This window comes from Gymnodraco acuticeps, unplaced genomic scaffold (genome assembly GCF_902827175.1).
Source record: "Gymnodraco acuticeps unplaced genomic scaffold, fGymAcu1.1, whole genome shotgun sequence".
Taxonomy (NCBI): Eukaryota; Metazoa; Chordata; class Actinopteri; order Perciformes; family Bathydraconidae; genus Gymnodraco; species Gymnodraco acuticeps.
In genome coordinates, this window is record NW_022990722.1 from 1,281,736 (window position 1) to 1,304,464 (window position 22,729).

The 22,729-nt window shown below is 46.4% G+C and overlaps 1 protein-coding gene across 2 annotated transcripts in view; it reads right to left on the reverse strand.

Moving 5' to 3' along the window:
* Nucleotides 1-222: 222 nt before the first annotated feature.
* pacrg (PARK2 co-regulated) overlaps nt 223-22,729 on the reverse strand; it is a 226,272-nt gene continuing 203,765 nt past the window's right edge. For both annotated transcript variants that reach the window (XM_034231684.1, XM_034231683.1), the window contains exon 5: nt 223-638. In XM_034231684.1, the coding sequence (XP_034087575.1) occupies nt 478-638 (161 nt within the window). In that variant the 3' untranslated portion in view covers nt 223-477. The remainder of the gene's footprint in view (nt 639-22,729) is intronic.

A 22,729-nucleotide genomic window follows, 5' to 3' on the forward strand; every position in this document is an offset into this window, starting at 1 on the left:
TTCACATTTGTCATCTGACGCATATCGCTGTTTGAAATAAAAGTCACTGTGCATCGAGGGATTCTTCATCAGCAGCTAAATAAATCACGAAAGCAATGAAAAAATGAACAATGCATGGCTAATATATTAAACATACTGTTGTATTTCAAAGAGGAACATCTGTTCTGTCAAGCTTCTATTTGTATTAATAAGTGATTGTGATTAATACGCAGATACAGAAAGTGTGACTTGTACTGAATTTATTGAAAGGATATGCTAAATAATAGAGGGGGTAGAGAGGTTTGAGCGCGGCAGAGTAAAGATCAGCTCGGAAACAAAAAGAGAATGAGTGAAGAGACGACGAGATTATGAAAGGGCTACGATAAAGAAAGTGATAAGATAAAGGTTTAATTTTAGCGCTTGGGGCAGATAAAAACAACTGAGAAACAGGTAAAGTCAAGAGTCTGTTTAACGTCAGGGACACTCCCCTCTCCCCGCTCAGCAGATCATGCAGGACTCGTATGTGGGCACCATGTATTTGATGTTGATGAAAGCGTCTTCTCCTCCGTAGCGCTCGAACACCTCCAGAGTCTCCTGGATCAGATCCCCGATGTTCTGCCTCTTCTGCTGGCTGTAGTCGATGCCATCTCCAGAGTTGACTGGGGACAAGGAAACAGAGTCAGACAGGAGAGAAACACAGATATTCCAGCTCTGTCGGGGTCACTGCAGACTGCAAGGTTGATGTCGGGGCTCAGAAAGCACCACCTGTGGCCACGGCACGGTGTTTTGCTGCAAATGCCATCCTTCCATCTGACTTCAAACCCAGTGGACAGACTGCATTTAATTGACTGCTCTCACGCCGCGGCCAGTTGGGACCGAACAGCAGCAGCGTTTTTTAACTGTTCAGCTGAAAGTTTAATGAGGCAGGCCTGCAGAGAGACGTAAAGTACGTGCGAGCTGGAGACGGCTCTGCTGTTGCACAACGCCGCGTCGATGCACACTACGCATAAGCATTGACCTGGACTCTCTCCACAGGTAGGAATTTGTGTGTGTGTGTTTATCATTTTGCATTTTTTAGGTGTTTTTGTGTGCAGTAAATAACAAAAAAAGACAATAGCGTAATACACAAGTGGCCAATCACAATACAGAAAGAAAGCTGCAAAACCTCTACTCCCTCAGGACACACAACTAACACACACACACACACACACACACACCACACACACACACACACACACACACACACACACACACACACACACACACACACACACAGACAGTGCTGTAAAACACACATAATTGTACAACAGAGCTCTGGAACGTTGGGGGAACTTGTTATCGGAAAAACATTCCTGAGGTGTCCAGCCTCCACTATATTCGTTCTCCCTCCCTTCCAGCAGGCACACTTAACACACACACACACACACACACACACACACACACACACACACACACACACACACACACACACACACACACACACACACACACACAACACACACACACACACACACACACACACACACACACACACACACACACACACACACACACACACACACACACACCACACACACACACACACACCGTGACTTTATCAGCACACAGCAAACTGCCAATCTCATGGCACTGCACTGGGGGCTCAAAACACTTTTCACAGGGAGGTAAATAGAGAGGAATGAGGCGCACATAGACACACACACACACACACACACACACACACACACACACACACACACACACACACACACACACACGTTTGCTTGCCAAAAGAGTCCTGTTTAACAAAAGAGAGTGGATTTATTTTTTGAGGCTATAAAACTAAACGAAAAAAAGCGTTTTCCTTCCTCTCAAAGCATTTGTGGTACGAGTTAGAAGAGAAAATAAGTGACGCAGAAAATGAAGAGCAGCACTTTAAGGAGGGCCGCTCACACTCTTCTTTCTCTGCTAATTAGACCTGCGGAGAGAAGGAGACATTAAGCCTCTCAACGACTTCTTCCTAACACTCCATCCTCTATTCCTTCTCACTCTTTTCTAATCGCTCATCTTGCCTAACGGACTCAACCCCCCCCCCCTCCTCTCTCTCACTCTACATCTCCTCTCCACCCATCTATGGCCTCCTCATTAAAACACAAAGAGGCGATCCCATAAAGAGGGCTGTTAAGCAGTAACACGTCTATGTTAGTCTGCTGCACTCTCTGCTCAGGATTCACTCTCCTGTTTAACATGAACTCGATGGGGGGGGATCCTCCAGCCGCGTTTTGACCGTTGCTTGGCCTAGAGACGCATTGCAACTTTTACAAGCTTCAGCTTAATTTAGCAGCTATTTACTGTTTTTGTCCTTTTGGAGAAACAGGGAACACTAACAGCATTTGCTCAAGAATGCAGCCTTTCCGAATAGCTCTGCATCCAAACTCAGGCTGTGTGTGATTCTCCAGCTACCCACAACACAGGCGTCTGCACCCTACTAGTTAGCGAAACCTTAAATAGCATCTAAAATGCAGCCATGTGCGCTATAAAAGAAAAAAGGCAAAGCAATCAGAGAGGAATGAGTGTGTGGATGTGTGTTCTCGGAGCAGGAGAGTGGTTAAATAAAGAGTTGGGTCACTTCTACAGTCTGTGTAAAGACAATACAGGTCCATCTTCTTCTCCTTCTTCTTCTGCTTCTTCAGTGTGAGTGTTTGTAATGGTGGAGGTTAAAAAGCCAAGCCTGTTGAGAGCCACCCTCTGATACGGTGAAAATGAGCAGCCAAAGCCAGCCCAGAGGGAGAGCTTGGCCTTCAGACTCGAGAACACAGGGAGCCAGGGAGGGGGTGCGGCTTGGGAACCAGAAAAGCACAGACCCGTTTATTGGGGCCTGCAGGGGGGGGAGCAGGGAGGTCCTGCAAAGGGGGGGGAAATGTTGCCATACTGACAGTTTTATCCCTTCAAAGTGTATTTCTATTGCTGAGCCGGTAGCATCAAAAGGAAGAGGCCAGAGGAATTCAGCAACGATTCTCAATATTTAAAGAGGAGAAAGAAGGTGGAAGTGTGTTTAAGCGGGCATGGAGGGAGAGGGGGGGGAGGGAGAGAGGGGGGGGCGAGGGTGTGAAAAGCTGCCTCTTCAGATGTCCTTTAGCAAAATAACTTTCGCTCTTCTTCTTCACTCCTCTTTTTCTCTGCTAACGGCAATATCCGCAACCCTGGGCAGACAGAGAGAAAAACAATTCATAATAGATAAAACTCCAGCCCTGTGAACAGAAAAAGGGCCGTAGCAGGAGCTGGCTGTCTATTCCTCTGAGGAAGAGGAAGGCTCGATTCAGACGCCAACAGAGGAAGACTATCAGGAGGAAGAAAAGGATGGTTGCATCGAAAGGCGGGATTGTAAGAGTTATTTGAAGGAATCTATCTATTTATCTATCTACAGGGTCTGTGCTCCTCTCGGGCGTTGTTGTAATTTCTGCCGACCCACCCTTGACCAACAGCTGCAGCCTTCCTCTCCTCCTCCCTTTCCTCCACCCTGCTCTAACTACATCGCCTATTCTCCACGGTCCTAAACAACCTGTCTTCCCACATCAAGCTGAAGACAAGCAGTCACAGATGCAGGCAGCACTTGTTTCCTCCAAGCATTTAGAGTTCATTTAAAGGGGATAGTTACTGCTGGGAACTGTAGCTTAATGGATGACAACTGCACTGCTATGTTCATATAATTGGCATAAAGGAAACAGTCCTTTACAATGAAAGGCAGTAATATGAAGCTACAAATGTGCGCCCTACGTTTGTTGATGTATGACGGACAGTATTGTCATACTGATATTTTGTACAAACTGTAAAGTCCACTGAGACAAATGTAACATTTGTGATATTGGGCTATATAAATAAACATTGATTGATTGATTGATTGATGATGCGCAATACAAATCTAAATTAAGCAAGCCTCAACTTTTCCAATCATACATTTCTTGTCCCTTTCCCCCCCATACCTTTTCCCGTCTGTATGAATAAAATGGAGTAAAAACCGTTCCTGCGATACCCAGTTCCCTGAGCTATTAAACGACATAACAACGCCAACGAGCGTTCGATTAAGTTTGAGTAAGGACAAGTTAGCGACTGGGCAAAATGTAGCTAGCCACGCTTGGCCGTTTAATATATTTTGTCGCGTGTGGTTTGAACATACCATACCAGAGCTGTTCTATAACCCCCATTTTAGGATTTCAGACCAGGGTTAGCTGCATCATGTGTGTAGTGTGTGGTTATAATCCCCCCTCCTGCCAGGAACCGGGTGACACACACACTGCAGGAGCTTTGGGAAGTTTAACTCAGAATTCCAGATTCAACACAATATCTACCCACCTGCCATTGTTTCTAATCAACTTACCCCTGATTGTGGAAGTTCCTTAGGAAAGCAGCTTAGAGAGGAGGCCCCCCAACACAATAGAGCTTTGATCCTAGCAGCCAGATGCAGAGGAGAATCAATGAATGTGAGAGACCTGGGGATTTTTTTTAAGGGGGTTTGGACTTGCTTGAAAAGGGAAATGGAGAATGCAGGTTACGGGTGCGATCAAACAGCTCGTGTGCCAGGAATATTTTGTGCAGAAGCTTGCAAGGCTGAGTGTATTTGGTGAGTTGTGTTGTCATTCCTTCCAATCACCTACCACATAATGATAATCCTCCAAGCAAACTTTTTAAGGTCTTCATATTTTATTTTATTTTAAATGTGTTTTTTCATGCAGTTTTCTAAAACAAAGATTTTCCTTTGGGAATATGTTAAAATTCCCTTTTAAAAACGGCTTTTTCCCTTGTGACAATATTTAAAATGTTCCTTGTTTCTTCTCCTTTAAAAAAATTCATCATAATATATTAGCTAGACTTTTTATTCTGAGACAACAGAAGGTATAATATCATAGTATTCAAATGTTTTTCCTCTCATACTATTTCTGTTCAGGCTAAAAACTGAGGGCATGTTTATTCGTGCTTTCCCGTTTCTCATTTTGTGAGATCGTACAGCATGCCAACAATTGTTTTCCTTTTTAACTGGTTTCAGATTCTCATGAATAAAATAAAACCCAAGCACGCAAGCAAAATCTGAACTCAATCATTCTTTTGAAAATTATTTTTCCCAAGGATTTTGGATGAAATACAGTTAATACAAACTATTGTTGTTGATAGTGTATGTGAACCAGGCACCCAGAACAAGGAGAGGGAAGGAAGCACCGTGGTGGCGAGTGTGACAGAGACAGAGGGTGTGTGAGTGTGAGAAGTGGTTGGGACTACTGGAGGAGGCCGGTGCTTAACAGCAGGGCTCTAATTAAAAGGGCCTCACAGTTAGGCGCCAGGCAGGCCTTTCATAAAGAGACTGACACTCTGGCCGAGAGGTGGGAAACATCAGGTGTGTGCGTGGGTGGTTGTGTGTGTGTGTGTGTGTGTTGTGGTTGTGTGTTCCTAACTACAGCCTACAGGTGTCTGCAAAGTAAAGACAGAGTATGGGAGAACATCATAGCAGTGTGTGTGTATGCATGTGCGTGCTGGGGTTATTAAGTATCTTTGTGGGTATTGTTAACTTGAACACATAAAGACACGTGGACAGCACACACACAGAGAGGGATAAGTGTGCCTGTATAACTGCATGTGACAAGGACAGAAAGAGAGAGAGAGAGAGAGAGAGAGAGAGAGAGAGAGAGAGAGAGAGGAGAGAGAGAGAGAGAGAGAGAGAGAGAGAGAGAGAGAGAGAGAGAGAAGTGGACAGAGAGACAGGAAGTGATGCATGAGGACTAGGGGTGCCTCTTTAGTTGGTGACCATTGTTACACAATGTCGCAGCTCACACCAATAACACGACCTTCCCACTGCCACCGTTTTTTTCTGTGTGTCTTCTTTTAGACTGAAACTCAAAACAACATTAAAATATCAAAGTAAGCTCTCTGATACCCCATTCACACCAAGGCTTTTCCCGTTCTAGCTCCGTGCTAGAGCTTTTCTGGTTCGGAACCGGTTATTCGGTTCAGCTCCCGCTCTGTTCACACTGCTCAGAGCCCGACTGGTGCTGCGTCATTGCGTCATCGTTTGCGTCATGACGTAACCGTTTGCGTGCCTGCTTCATAAAGCCAAACCGCGCGGAAACCCCTCACATCGACAACAACAACAATGGCCGATTGTATTGAAGCGCTACTCGTTTTGCTCTGTCGAAACGAAATGGAAGAAATGGGACGACTTTACTACCAACTTTACAGTCGTTCCATGCTACATTCAAAAGTTCTTACACAGTTACACAGTGGGCCAAAATAAAAAAATCGGTACTAGTCGAGGGCCGGACTGGTTCAATGTTTATTGAAATGAACTTATTGCACATATTAAACCTGGAACTAACAAAGCTTAAATGATTGCCTATAAAAACAACATTACACAGGGTTAGGCTTTTTGTTGTTGTTAGAGGTTGATCTTGCCCCTGCCCCCGCCTCCGACGTAAGCGTGACGTATGCGGTGCTTGCTTTTTAGACCGACAACTTTTTGGTACTTGAAACGAACCGGATTCCGGAGGTTAGAGGCGGCTCCAATGCGGTGTGAACAGGAAAAAACGGTGCTTTTCAAGCTCCAGCTCCGAACCGGACCTGGAACCGCGTTGGTGTGAAAGGGGTATGAGTGTCATCAACAAATAACTGTTCTAGTAAAATGTGTATTAGGTGGTTTACTTAGGAGTTTTCCTCATTGTAGTATCCCAACTGAGGACATATTATTTACATTGTAGCAATATAGCAAAAGCAAAACAAAGTACTTTTTAAAAAAGTACAAAAGCATTATAGCTATGATCAAAAAATCAAATCACAAAGAACATCTTCTTCTGAGAGGATATGGATTAGATGAAATTAGTCAATTATAGAACAATTACTTTGTTTGCTCTGCACTTTGGTCTCAAACCCTCGTCCTTCCCTCACACTGGTATTTCTCTCTGCCTAAATCCCAAACCCCCTTTTCCCCCTTGGATAAGCCAGAGGCTGACGGACAGCACAGCTGTGGCTCACATACACAATTAGGCTCACATACACAATTATGCACACACACACACACACACACACACACACACACACACACACACACACACACACACACACACACACACACACACACACACACACACACACACACACACACACACACACACACTATTGTAATCAATAACAGCATTTCAGCTTAACACAGCTAGCTGCAATGAGGGCCACAGCTTCAGAAACATCACCATAAACACGCGCACACACAAACACAAAAACACACACACACATGTGGTTCTGAGCAGAGAAGTAAAACAATAGGCTTCTGGCGAGCAGTAGTTTATTAAACCTCCAACCTACCCCCGCCATCATCTGACTGCTCATGCTTACTGAAGTCTAACCTTTGCTGTAGGTCAGTGATCTCATTTTCCATGTGTTCATCCAGCGCAGCAGCATTCTGTCTATAGGCTAGCTCGACTCAGTGCCATTTCAACCCAATGAAAGTTCGCCATCAGCAAAGCAGTCTGCCCGGTTGAGGAGAACGTGTCAAGGTCGGAATGCACGGCAGAAAGAACGAGCGGAAGAATGTGAAGACAACGTGGACATAACCTGCAGAGGATGCTCCTGAGCGGCACAGAAGCTAAGGCTGTTAGATTCCCATCGATCTGGCTCCCCATGGTTTACTAGTCTACATCTGTACGCAGGTATACAGGAATTGAATTCCAATTCCACACTTCCGCAAAATCGTGCCTGTGTCTTTGGCTAATCTATCGATAGAAACGCCAGGCTGTGGGAGGGATGTAAAGCCCTGCTGGTTCAAGGTGGAAGAATCACTCTTCCACACCTCACAACCCTCCTCTTGCTCATTTATTTTTAAATTAGCCAAGTAGACCTAGCCATGACCGAGAGCAATATCAGTTTGCACCATTTAGTCATGGCTTTAATGCACAAAGGGGGTTCATCTTAGATGATGGATCAATGCTACTTTCCAAGCTGTTAACATGTGCATTATTGTTTCAATTACCCACCACTCAGATAATGGTTATCGCAGTCCCATCTCATCCAATTGTAGCCTGATACATGCATCTGTGAGCTTCAGTATGGTCGGCCCTATAGGAAGAGGCATCTTGTGCTGTGTTCCTGCTGGTCTCCCTTGAAAAAGAGATCAATGATCTCAATGGGACCTACCTGGTTAAATAAAGGTTTGAAATGAAATGATATGAAGTACTGTGTATCACACTGATGGCTACTTTTTAATTATTTTCAAATTAAATTACAGATTTTTCACGGTAAAAAAATAAGTGTGTGCTTTTGGTGAAAAATGATCTTTGCAGCCTGCAGTAGCAGAGGTTTTAATCTGGGCCAGAAAATACAGACAGGGTGCTTCTTATCACAGCTAATGCCAGAAAGAGGACCATGCTTAGCCCAGCACTGCCTACAGACCCCCCTCACAGTGAATGAACTCTGAATTCAACTGTGCTGCTCAAGAGCTGCAGCTGCTGAGGTTCCAATAAAACCGAAGCCCACCCTGAAATCTCCCTAGTTATCATGGAACAAACACGCTCAAAATCTACCATCTACAGTACCAAGAGAAGCCTTCTAAATGAGGGATTATTTGCTACAAAAGAAGATTGAAGTGATGCAATACTGTCACTCTAAATCACATTAGAAAAATAAGTGTGATTAAAAACTGCTGTAGCTTAATCTGAACAAGTATATGTCTTTTACAGTATTCGTCTGTTATTTGTGTCAGAAAACTGTAGCCATCCAAACCTGCAACAGCTATAGAGGATGGAAATGTATATAACAGGGAAGTTAGAAGAAAAACAAGTTGAATCTTTCAACAGTACTGTCATCCACAGAGGACCCAGCCTTCCCCACTCTGTCTCCCCGGCCGGGGGGAAGAGTGTCAGTGCTGTCAGGTGTGAGTCAATGCCATCAGATGAGATCTCATTACGCAAGCCTACCTCAAGGTTAGCAGTGGGCTGCTGGCGAGGCACAAAATCGATCTGCACCAGGGACAGGCGTTAAAGGCCACCGCGGTGTGCAGCGCACCCGGACACAAGCCAAACAAGCTGCGCTTTGATATGCAAAGGTTCACTAATACCGATAGGCACACAGCACAAACAGCTCTGAAAACACAGCGAGTCTGAAGCCATGGGAAAGGGGTTCATGTCAACATTCACACCACATTGCCTTGCCTTTAAATTTCCAATGAAAGAAGCAAACATTTTACCCATATTTAGTCAGAAGACACAATGTATACTTTTGTTTTACACAGACAAGACCCTTGACAACATCATGTTAACCGATAAGTGCTACTTGCATAGTTTTAATAGTTGTGAAAAACAGTTTCTCAAATTGGGATCATTAAAGTATATACATATATCTATGTCCGTCCGTCCGTCCGTCCGTCCGTCTGTCTGTCTATCTATCTATCTATCTATACATCACAATCAAGGTAGCAGCAAAGATTACAAAAAGGGGTTTATTCAGCTCATATAACCCCTTAATTTATTGGATCATAACATGCTGAGTTTGGAATGAATCAGCAATTGCTCACGACAAAGCCTTTGTATAAATGTTTGTTTTGGCGCAAAAACGAAGGAAAAAATGTGGGATGCAACCAACTAGTAAGGGTCTTTCTTGGCCTAGCCAAAGGCCGTACATGCTTTTTGCTAGTGAAGCAGATCACTTGGGGGTCCAGTTAAGAGGTGTGAGGAGTCAGCAGTCAAGCAGAATAAAAATATTAGGCTGATCCAGTTCTAAGCGAGATAAGTAGCGGACAGACAGATACACACACACGGGTACACATGTCCTGGCAGAGATAACAAGTGTTTGATGCCATCACTTGAAAAAGGGTCTGACACATCAGAAACATGTGCAAATATATCACCTCACACACATTTCTTCCACACCTTACCCTGTGACCCACAGGTTACGTCAGATAATAACATCCCCATCAGCTCAGTCCTCTAATAATGTTGTATCTGGTTGCATCAAGCAATTGATTGTTTTCTCACAGATGACATCAGAAAATACTGTCTTCTCCTTTCTCACACGTTTGACAGGAATCCAATAAGCATTGACACTATTTTCATGCTTCAATCCATCAAAACATCAAAGTTGATCCCAGAGTTCAAAGAATATGTCCACCTAAACACGTTTTAAAATGAGAATGTCACAACATCCTTCATTCCTCAGATCCGGGCATACATAGACAGCGAGTTAATGGCTGTCACAAATAATACAGAAAAAGCAGGTAGTATTGTCATTCCTATTCCGGGGGGCTCGCGACCTTCAGTAACAGAAGTTAATAGTGAAGAAATTAATATTCATAAGAAACAGCTTGGCTAGTGTGCCTCTGCTCTGGAAGCAGGTGTCAATATGTGGGGGGTACCGGCCTCTCATTGAAACATCGTAATGGTAATGGTGAGCATATGTTTAAGTTGCTACAAGAAAACAAGAGTTTTTTGTGTTTGTTTTCTTTTTTACAGAGATATGGAGGCTTTAGAATGAAACATAACAGCGCAGCTTGTATAACACTAGATTAACACCTCTATTGTGCAAGCATGGATACACATATAGTACGTTAATACTCACATTATTTTCTAAATTGTGTGAACACATTAATGTAATATCAAGTTAATGTCCTGAGACAAGACATCATATGCCAGAAAATATAAGAGTTCCTAATAAAAAGAGTTGCTCGTGATGAATACTATTTGATGATTGCAAACAGGAAGAACACTTTGTATCTGGTTTTTAAAATAAAATGCGGATTTCAAAAAAAGATTACCAGTTTCAAAACTAGTAAATCATGTCTGTTACTTAAACCAAGCTTTCTTTGATGTTTTAAGATGTCATTGTTGATGTATTTACTTTACACTGCAATGACACACTGCGTTATGTTATCCACAACTTTGGGCCATAAATCGAGCCTTTATTTTCCCTGAGGTAAAAGAAAGGTTTATTGGAAACCAATCAAAACGCTAATAGTGTTGTTCATCGTTATGGGTTGACTTTTGCAGTAAACATTTACTTCATTATGAAAAATGGAAGCAAAACACATTATTTTTTATAAAACGACTGAAACATATATGGGCTGGCCCATTGGCCTCATGTCAAGGCCATCATCAGGTTGTAATTGAAGGCTCTGTTGCTTAACCATCACTTATTTAACTGATTTACAAAGAGAAAATATATATATTGTATACGATATTATATATATAATGGAGATGTTGGCCAGAGAAAAGAGGGAAAAAGAGATCAGAAGATCAGATAAGTTCAGGATGTTACAAAGCAAACCAGAGGCAGGACTTATATATGACATCTGAAAAACATAAAGAAGAGGATAAAATGGGCTGTCGAAGGTGGGATGGCCTGGACAACAAAGAGAGGAATGGAATCAGACGAATCACTCTCGTAAAGACAGCACATGTCCAGACTGAAAATCCTGTGGGTTTCAGGTGGAAAACTGACAACGAAGAAGAGACGACAAAAGAGAGAGAAGAGTGACATCGAGAGAGAGCAGGCCGAATGGCGCAGCAAATTCAAAGAGCGATTCCATTTGTCCTGTTCACTCTGCACAAGAGGAACATTTGAAGTGACACACTCATTTAACTCAGTGACAAATCAAAGCCTATCACTGATATTACCCTAAAGCGAGGCAAGTATCCCGTTCTGCACTTCACATTTTTGCAAGTCATTGAAAGAACCTAAGTGTAGTTTAAACATCAAAGGAATAAGGTGTGCTTTAGCTCCTCAGACGCATCGCATTATCTCCCCTCACCTAAAACAGTGTCATTACCGCACTGAGGGACGATTCTGCCACACACACACAGGCATGCGCACACACATTCAGGCCCATAAAATCACTTTAGTCTTCATAACCACTTTAGCCTTGGAAGCTGCCATCAATGGAAGCACACACACACACACACACACACACACACACACACACACACACACACACACACACACACACACACACACACACACACACACACACACACACACACACACACACACACATTTACAGAAAACGGTGAGTGGTCCAGCCCTTCCATTAGCCTAATGAAGTGGCTCCCTAAGATGGATGACATGACATCACCTCAACCACCAATCACAATATCACCCCTAAAAAACCTTCTACTAAAAGCCCAGCATCTCCTCTCCCCCCCCTCCCACCCCATTGCTTACTGCACCAAATGGACGATGAGCATTTCAAGGGCCCATTCGGCTCCCTCACAACGCTTTTATTGTTCGGGTTATTTATCTCTTTAATGCAATTGGCTGGCGTAGATTCCTATGGATGCTACGGGCTAGTAAATCACGGTGGGTTGGGTTGGCGGAGTGATTAAAATAACTTTGGTTCAACAATGACAATGGCACCAAGCAGTCCGTCTGCATTCAGAGCAGGAACATCAGGGAGAGGCTACGGGAAGCCTGTGGGGGGGGGGGGGGGGGGGGGGGGGGGGGGGGTCTGCAGCTCCTGGGAACATGGACCAGGGAGATTAAAAGCAGTTCCACACAAATGCAAATGATTATGGAAATACATTGTTTTTCCTCCATTCAGACACAACATCAAGTTTTTCAATCAAAGCTTGATCTTGTCAAACACCTTCTCCTAAGTGGATAAACAACAGATCAAACTGAGCTTTTCAATATATGTGATTGCAGGCTCTGGTGATAAACAACACACGGGAAATGGCCTGAAATGCTGTGAAGCTCAAATGTCCATGGTCGCTTGAAGAAAGCTACGTGCCTTTCTATTGATTTGGCATTTTATTGTGGATGAGAGACTTGAACAAAGAACAAGAGTGTGGACAAAAACAAAGGAAAACATCAACGCAATATATCTTTTTTTAAAACACAAGCGTGGACAGGCCTAAAACACTTCCTGGATGAGTAGACATTATCTCCTCTCCACCCTCTATCCCAGAAGGACAAAGAAAAGTGTTTACGGGTGGAGGGATGCAGGTACAGGCATCCATAAACAGTCAGTGTTTAACAGGCAGAGGCACGGCCCGAGGGTCTGTCAAGGTTTACGAGAGCCCGGGCCCTTTAAAACAGGAGTGTTTAAGTGTGGTATTTACATAAAACAGGGCAGGGTGTCTGTCAAAAGCAGGCCTCACACCAGTACAGGAATGTTTACCATTTGTCACAGGCTGATAAGCTGAAGCTGACATGTCATCAGGACAGAGAACAACCACATCTTTCTTCGCATGTGGATCTAAATGATGAAGAAAAACACACTGGTGTGATGAAAAGATTAAAAAGCGCCAATTTAACGAGGAGCGCTACATATCTCAAAGTACTATGAGAGTACAAATCGCTGCTGCATGAGCGCATGCAATTAAACCAACAGTTTGCCTCAGTTCCAATGTCAATTTGGCCTCTGTCATCATCGGACTCTCCACAGGCCAACACTTTGTGCCTTCAGCCAGCTTTCTGGCTCTGTCCCTTTATTCTCCAGCTTTTATTGTTTCAGCTTCTCATACTCCAGAGAAGAGAAGCATGTGACAGAAGAAACACAATAAAGGCTATGGAAAACTGGCATAGCTGGCCGACTGGACCCTGTATGTTTAAGAGGGTTAATGTCGTGTGTCACCTTGACAGTATTTTATTTGTTTTTATCCTTACCCACTGTGGGAGGTACAGCCCAAACAGATGCACGATTAGCGAGAAATAGGAGCACAGTGGGTGGGGGGGAAGTATTGAGATGTGCAGGGACAACAGTACCAACCCCATGTGAGTCATGGGACACACTGTCAGCAGCCATCCAACATCACACACTGACTCATTACGCTGGGGGACAGGAGATGACAACAGTAGCCATGATCAAGGAGAATGGGAGAGGGGCATCAGTGAGAGAAAACACGGAGAGGATGCAGTCAGCAGATATGGTGCTGGCATCTTACAGACGCACCAAAATACGTACACAGCAGACTTCTCCATTAGCAATATCCTAAACATTTACGAGTCCAAACCCCCAAGTAAAAAGGCAATGATTGGAAGTGCCCAGAAACCTGCTTATGTTCCAGGAACTGACTATTGGATGGATGGTTGAAGACAACGTAGCACCACTGTAAGTTTCTTATGTTTTACTGGCAAGTGATGTTGGTCACTCAAACTACAATCCCTCCCTTAGCTTTGTCCATAACAACAGCTTTTATTTTGTATCATTTAATTATGAGGCCAGTTGGGGTCATTTCCATTAGGCCTCATCACAACATGATGGAAAAATAAACCCTTATTATATTTTTTTAGATTGTAAATGTACTAATATTAAACGGAGGGAAATTAAATGAATAGCTCCCTCCGCAACACCCTCTAGCAGCGAGCCCAAATAATCATGACAGCTTAAATAAAATCACCACCTGGTATGTTGACAGTGGAGACTAATTCATAACATATGCCATAACAAATGCCATCTCAGGTGGGAAGCAAACATTAAATGCCACGATGTACCTGATTTAGAGAGGAGACACTTGTGTTCATTTAATTATGTGATTTTCTTACACCCTGGTGAGAACATCTCATGCTGTTGCAATAAATGATGGAAGCATACTATGATTAGCATTTCGTTCCAGTTTTAGGGAACTTTGCTTAAAATATGCCGAACAAAAATAAATATTTTGTTACATCCTGCTGTCTAACACGTATCCCTACAGGTTACAGTCGGCTGCATGTGTGATTTGATTTGGGCTTTGAATGACTTCACTGTTATTTGCTCCCACAACAGAGGCCTTTGTGTCGCATCCATACAGACAGTGTTGGGAGAGTTCACTTTCTACATGAACTAGTTCAGTTCACAGTTCACACATTTTAAAATGAACTAGTTCAGTTCATAGTTCATAATTCAAAATGTTGAACTAAAGTTCATGGTTTCAAAAATGAACTAATTTATAGTTTATAGTTATTTTTTCAATACGTTGCTGCGAGCTATTATTTGTCAAAATGATTGCCACAACCCATATAGAACCACAGACAGCAATCAGAATACTTGCATTTCCATAACGCTTTGCTGCCGCCCATTCAGTACACACTAGTAGCAGCTGCAGCTTTCATCTCTACAGTATATTTTCAAAAACATGAGGAAAAACGTGCTGCTTGAATGGTCTTTATTAAGTATAATAATCTAAATATACTTAAAGTACCAAAAGTGAAAGTAGTCATTGTGCAAACATATAAACATGTGCCGACATAACTCTGTACTAACACAACACGAGGTAGGAACCAGGCTGAGGTATGAAACAATAGTTACGGCTGTAACTACGGTTCTATGAGTCCCGGATGACCGCCAGAGGCGGTGCTTTAAGCACTGGATATGTCCATCGCGCGCATGCGCAGCTCGAGTACCAATAACAACAAAGTCACCTGTGACCCACATGACACCGGCTATATCAGCCGGTGTCGTCAGAGGATCTGTTCCCAGAATCTTCTCGCGAGCACACAATAATTCTGAGTGACAGGGAACTCTGGCGGTCATCCGGGACTCATAGAACCGTAGTTCTCATTCATAACACTCCGTTCGATGTCTCACTATGGGATGCGCCTCATCGCGGAGCAAACAGAAGCATCAATCTCATTACGCCAATCCTGATTGGCTGGTGATCTTGACGTCAGCGTCAGGGAATTCACCCCCTATAAGTAGCTTGCGCCACGACGCATGCGTCATTCAAACACCTCTTCTCGCTTCAGAGCACATCTCTATAGTAGCCGGACAAGCTTAACGGTCCACAGACTGAACCCAAATATAACCATTTCGGTCGACGGGCGCTCGCCGGCTACTCCTTCTGCTTCGCAAGAAGACGGTAATACTAACGCCAGTTAGTATTAAAATCGACCTCGCCGTTTCTTTCCCCGGAAAGTAAGGTAAGGTTTTGATTTTTCTCAAGCTAGCTACGCACCTGTTGCTAGCTAGCTTCCCCTTACTACCGACACCACGGTAGCGAGGACGCTTTTCTTTTTCTCTCTCACGGAGGAGAAAAGGATTAGAAGTATATTGACACACCAGTCAATATTCTTTGAGAACAAAGGACCCACACCGTCCCTTTTTCTCCGGATTAAGGACGGGTTGGTAACACTTTTTCTCTCAACGACGTACCTGTTACGAGCGGGTCCTCTCCACGCCACGAGGCGAACAAGATGGACGCCTCTCCCCCTCACACCAGAGGAGTCAGGGACTCGGAGGCTCGGTCATGCGGCTGCGGGTTGAAGATAGCAGGCACAGACTCACACCAGGTCTGCTCGTCCTGCCTCGGGCTGGAACACGCCCAGGAGGCTATCGACAACCCCGGCTCGTGCGGGCATTGTGCCCGTTTCACCCGAAAGAGCCTCCACCGACGGCTAGCACACCAAGCTAGCTTGTTGGAACAGGACTCCCTCATGTCCACTGATTCGCCGTTTGGCAATCAAGACACGGGGGCGTCCGCCGCAGAGACTGAGCCCCTCACTGTGTCGGTCTGGGGCTCACTAACACCGGCAGCTGCAGAACCGGGATCCCACGCCGTGTCAGGCCGGGTCCCGGTGGCGGCAAGAGACGCGGGAACGGAGCCCCACGCCTCACCAGGCGGGAGCTCCCGGCGAGACCTCACCATGGTCTCGCCCGCGGAGGATGTCCTGGAATTAGACTACATGGAGGACGAAGAGGACACCTCTGAGTTCCTCCTGTCTGATTCGGATGAGCAAGAAGAAGATATCTTCATGTCTTCGGCTCAAACGGCAAAGCCGGGAGCGATGGCTGCTCTCCCGGGCGATAGCACACCAGCTTCGCCCTGTCTGAGCATGGACCTGCAGGCCGCGTGTCAGCGCGCTGCGTCCAGGCTAGACATCCCGTGGCCCGAAATGGCCAAGGAGACCGCCAGGTCCCGTTACGAGGGGAAACATTCTCCCCAAGCAACGAGGACAAGGAGGCAACTCCTCCCGGTCTTCCCGGAGATGTTGGATGAGGTGTCGGTCTCGTGGAGGGACCGACCCTTTAGCAACAAGGCCCCAATCCAGGGTGCCTCCTCCCTAGACTGCGACGGTATGGAGAGGCTCGGCCTGCTCCGCATACCGCCGATGGAACTGCTGGTGGCAGCCCACCTCCTACCGAGGATGGGCCCGTCACCAAGCAGGAACCCCACGCTGCCAGCAAAGGTGGACCGTTTCCAGTCGACCATGACTGAACGGTCCTACAGAGCCGCAGCGTTGTCCGCCAGGGCTCTGAACGTTTCCTCACTGCTAACCGCATACCAAGCGGAGCTCTGTGAGGATATGTCGAGTAATCCTGGACCGGCTGTTCTGGACGAGTTGGCTGCGGTCACAGACATTTGTCTCCGTGTCCAACGCTGCGCCGTCCAGGCCACGGGCAAAACAATGGGGATCATGGTGGTGCAGGAAAGAGCTAGATGGCTCAACCTCACCAACCTCCCAGACCGGGAAAAGGAGGATGTGCTTGACATGCCCATCGTTCCCGAGGGGATTTTCGGCTCCGCTCTTGCCTCCATGCAGAGGAGATGCCAGTCGAAAAAGAAGGAGGACGAGGCTCTCCACCTCTGCCTCCCTCGAAGGTCGCAATCCGCCCCGAGTCCCCAGCCCAGGCAGGGGACGAGGGCGAGCTGGCCTAGAAAATCTCCGGTTCCGGCTGCAGCCCAGGCGCAGCCAACCCACAATTTCGGCCAGCAGTCGAGGAAGAAGAAGCGAGCGGCGTGACAGCCCCTCCTTCTCCCCTCTGTGACAGAGCTGGAAGTCTACGGTTCCCCAGCTCTAAATGTGTTCCCGCCGCCTCGAGAGATGCCTCAACACCATCCTCAAGTCCGCATAAACACATGTCACACACTTATTGATTTTTCTGTCATAAAACATTTTCCGCTAACGCATCCAGGCTTCGAGCCAAGGGCGCAGCTTGAAAAAATGAAAAGAAAAACAATAAAAACAATAAACAGTCCGTCAACTGTTCCCCTTCTGAGAGCAGCTACGGCCTCTCTCAAAGGGCGGACAATTGACGGGTCTGTGAAGGCACCACCGTCACGCGCATGCGCAGTGCCGGTTGGGGCTGTAAAGGCACCATCGTCACACGCATGCGCAGTGCCGGCTGGGGTCGTGAAGGCACCACCGTCACGCACATGCACAGTGCCGGCTGGAGCTGTAAAGGCACCACCGTCACGTGCATGTGCAGTGCCGGCTGGGGTTGTGAAGGCACCTCCGTCACGCGCATGCGCAGTGCCGGCTGGAGCCGTAAGGGCACCACCGCCACACGCATGCGCTGTGTCGGTGGGGATTGTCGAAATGTGGCACCACAGTGCTCAGACACTGGAGGGCCTCATAACACAACAAATGGAGACTCAGAGGGGAAGAGACGTGACATCTCAGCTGGCTCTAAGGAGCATACAGCGGGAGTTGCTCATGACATCTGCTTGGGTTTCTCAAGACAGTTACACGGAGCTACAGACTCCAAGTCACCGTCACCCCCCCCTCGCTTCTCAGGCATTCTGCATTCGTAGGCCCGAGGAGAGTCAGCCCATATTCTGGAGAGAGATTCTCTCACTCCTAGAAAAGAGGGCTATATCTATTGTACCTGCCGAGCAGAGTCAGGGCGGCTTCTATTCCAAGTACTTCCTCGTTCCCAAACGGGGAGGGAACGGAATTCGGCAAATACTTGATTTGAGGGCTCTGAACAAATATCTAAAAAGATATAAGTTCAGAATGCTCACTCACACATCTCTGCTGCGGCTCGTGCGACAAGACGACTGGTTTACATCAGTCGACCTGAAAGATGCGTATTTTCACATCCCAGTATATTACCCACACAGGAAATATCTGAGATTCGCATTTCAGGGGATCTGTTATGAATACAGAGTACTCCCCTTCGGTCTGTCTCTCAGTCCAAGGATGTTTGTACGATGTACGGAAGCCACGATAACCCCGTTAAGACCACAGGGTATTAGCCTGGCGACCTACCTGGACGACTGGCTGCTTCTCGCACAGTCGGAGCAGGAGGCTGTTACGCAGACAAATGTCCTCGTAAAGCACCTGCTCAACCTGGGTTTCATAATAAACACAGAGAAGAGCATGTTGTGCCCCGCGCAGACTATACTCTTCCTGGGTTTACGCCTGAACTCGGTGCCCTTTTCAGCTCGCTTGTCAGCGGAAAGAGTGAAAGCTTTCAGAGCTTGTCTCGCTCTTTTCCAGCTGCGCAAACATGTTGTCTTCAGATCATGCCTGCGATTGCTGGGGCTCATGGCGTCAGCCATCCTGGTCGTACGACTGGGACGCTTACACATGAGGGAGTTTCAGCGCTGGGTGGCCGCCCTAAAACTAAACCCCGCGCGCCATGGCGCTGAGAGCGACGCACGTACCGGGAGTGATGAACCTCGGGGCAGATCTACTGTCCAGAGGTATACCACTTTATGCAGACTGGACTCTACATCCAAGGATTGTGAGCCAGCTGTGGGTGCGTTACGGCAGAGCCGCGGTGGATCTGTTCGCATCGAAAGACAACGCTCAGTGTCAGCTGTTCTTTTCGATGCGCGATCTAAATGCACCGTTAGGCGTGGATGCACTCACGCACGATTGGCCCCCGGGCCTTCTGTACGCGTTCCCACCCCTGGCTCTGATACCCCCAACTCTGGCCAGAGTGAGAGAGCAACGCCACACACTTATCCTGATAGCTGCGCACTGGCCAGCTATGTACTGGCTAGCGGAGATATATCAGCTGCTGTGCGGGCAGCCATGGCAGCTCCCACTACGCAGGGACATACTGTCCCAAGCGGGGGGGGGCGATCTTTCACCCACACCCAGAGCGCTTGGCTCTATGGGCCTGGCCCGTGAGTGGTACAATCTGAATACAGTGTGACATGAAGCTGACCCTGGCAGCTGCCAAGCGAGCCAGTGGCACTCATGCGCTATCTGTACAGTCTTCATGCACTCAGTTCGCCCCAGGGCAAACAGAGTGTGGTTGAAGCCCAACCCTGCCTTTATCTTAAGGCGGTTGGTTCAGGTACCACATTTGACATTGAGGCATCCTCCCCGCCACTGTATTCCTCCGGGGTACAGCGGCCGGATTTGCCGTGTCCAGCCCGTGCTTTACGCATGTACAGGGACAGATCAAGGGTGCTTCGTCATAATGACCAACCCCTTGTGTCCTGGGCTAACCCTTATAAGGACAAGCCTGTTACTAAGCAACGGCTCTCCCACTGGTTTGTGGAAGCAATTGCTTTAGGGCCCATACGAGTCAGAGTTCGCAGGCACCCTCGGGTCCGCGAGCTCTTTTTACTCAGGGTCTGGCTGCATCCTGGGCTCTGTCCAGGATGTCTCCCATCCAAGACATTGGTGCAGCGGCGAGCTGGTCCTCGCCGCTCACTTTTGTCCGCCTCTTAACAGGCTGGACGTTCTGCTCCCAGTGTGACTCAAGCAGTGCTGGGCACCTGGTTGAGTCAGAGCTCTACCTGTTCTACCGGTTCTGGTTGGTTTGGTGATTTTCGAGATAAGCTCGTCTGACAATACGGGAGCTACAATTTCCCATAGTGAGACATCGAACGGAGTGTTATGAATGAGAACTATAGGTTACTTACGTAACCCCAGTTCTCAGAGTAACATGTCTGGTGAGATGTCTCACCAGACGGCCCTCCTTGCTATGGTGAAGCGAGAAGAGGTGCTTATTTTGAATGACGCATGCGTCGTGGCGCAAGCTACTTATAGGGGGTGAATTCCCTGACGCTGACGTCAAGATCACCAGCCAATCAAGATTGGCGTAATGAGATTGATGCTTCCGTTTGCTCCGCGATGAGGCGCATCCCATAGTGAGACATCGAACGGAGTGTTACTCTGAGAACTGGGGTTACGTAAGTAACCTATAGTTACAGCCGTAACTATCGTTCTATTTCGTCCCTACTGACCGCCAGAGGCGGTGCTTTAAGCACTGGATGACTTATACCAACAATGTGGAAACTGGAAACTGGAAAACAGCGGAGCTCGGCAAAAGGACCACGCCCAAAGAATGGGGAGTGGCGACATTGACCTGATGACAACTGGAGAATGTGCCAGAAGACGCCCACGACGCCGCGGCGCATATGGTCTCCAGGGGCACCACCCTCAGGGCAGCCCAAGATGTTGAGATGCTCCTCGTAGAGTGGCATCTCAGCCTGATGGCAGGGGGCGGCCACTGGCCCCGTAAGCCTGTGAGATGGTATCGACAACCCAGTGGGGCAGCCACTGGTTAGAGGGCATAACCTCCTTTAGTGCCGCCAGGGCAAAATCAAGAGTTGCTCCTACTGCCGTATACAGGCAGTAGCCTTGATATACGCCCTTTGGGCACCCCCAGGGCACAGCAACTTCGACGTGCCGTACTCCTGAATGTCAAAGCGTGCCAGCTGGGCAGGCTGATTGAAGTGGGTTTGTGGAAGGACCCCGGGCAGGAATGCCACATTTGCCCAAAGGGCAACGCCTGAGAGTCCCACCTCGGGCATGTATTGTTTATGGAGAGGACATGCAACTCCCCGACTCGCTTCCCTGAGGCTATGGCAAGCTCGTGGGCAGCCACCTGGGTGATTCTCACGAACTTGGTGTAACATGAGCCAAAACAGTTCGATGCAGATTTAGAAAATAATTGTTCTCATTAGTATCAACCAGGTTCTAAATGAACTAGCCCTAGTAAAAGAAAAGTTCTGTATATGTTTTAAAACACATTTTTAGAGAGTTTTAACGAGTCATTGACCAAATAAATTCATTATCGTAACACATTTTCAATTGATGATAACTAAATATTTGAGTAAATGTTTGGCATTTTATTTTTTAACGTATGCTGCTGTCAATAGTCACAAGTAGTCACATAGTGTAATAATTCAGGTAAATATATAATAATATAATAATTTTAGTTATTAACTTCATTACCGTAACACAATTTTATGTTCCACACATTGACTTTTACTGTGGTGTAAATTGTACAATTGATTGAAAAAAGACAATTTTAAAATATGAACAGACATACCAAACATTTCCTGTACAAAATGAAAATTTGAAGGTTTTCCATATTCCTATCAAAATATTAACTTATTAAGGAAGTGTTATGGTAATGAACAGAGCATGTCGGTAATGAAAAGCTTTTGTTATGGTAATGACCTTACATGGAGAAGAGATATACTATTGCTTTATAAATACTTTCGCTTTACGTATATATTCACACACACACAATTTTGAATTGCACTGTTACTTTTATATACTGTCTCTTTACACACACAATAGACAATAGTAACGTAACGTTTGTTACATGATACATAATGTACCTGTATAAAATCACCGCTGCCGGCAGGGACACCGCTCCTTGCATGGTCCTTGGAAAATGCGGCAGTGTTTTTCCACTCTAAACTTTTCCAGGGCTCTGTAGAAGTCAAACTGTTCAATGGGTGGTCCTTCAATACAGATTCAGTCGAGATTTTCTGCTTTTATTCTTGCCCTGCCCTTGGTCTTTATGCGATTTTGAATGCTGAATCCACGTCCGCACCGCACCGTGCTCATTGGAATGACTGAGATTGCAGCCAGGAGCTTTGTGGTTTCAGGTAGGAAGCCAGCATGTTGTGTAGCCATGATCTTCACCAACTCCTGGAAGGAATTTTTGCTGTAGTTTGCATGGACCAGCTCCTTAAAAGGTGACCACTCTGCGCTGCAGGTGTCCGTGTCAACGATAGGTTCCCGTCCCGCTGGGCACAAGTGATCCAGGATGGTCTGCAGCTCATCGCGTCCAAATCGCGCACGTTCAGTGTTGTCCCGTGGCAGACACCATGGGTCAAATATGCGAAAA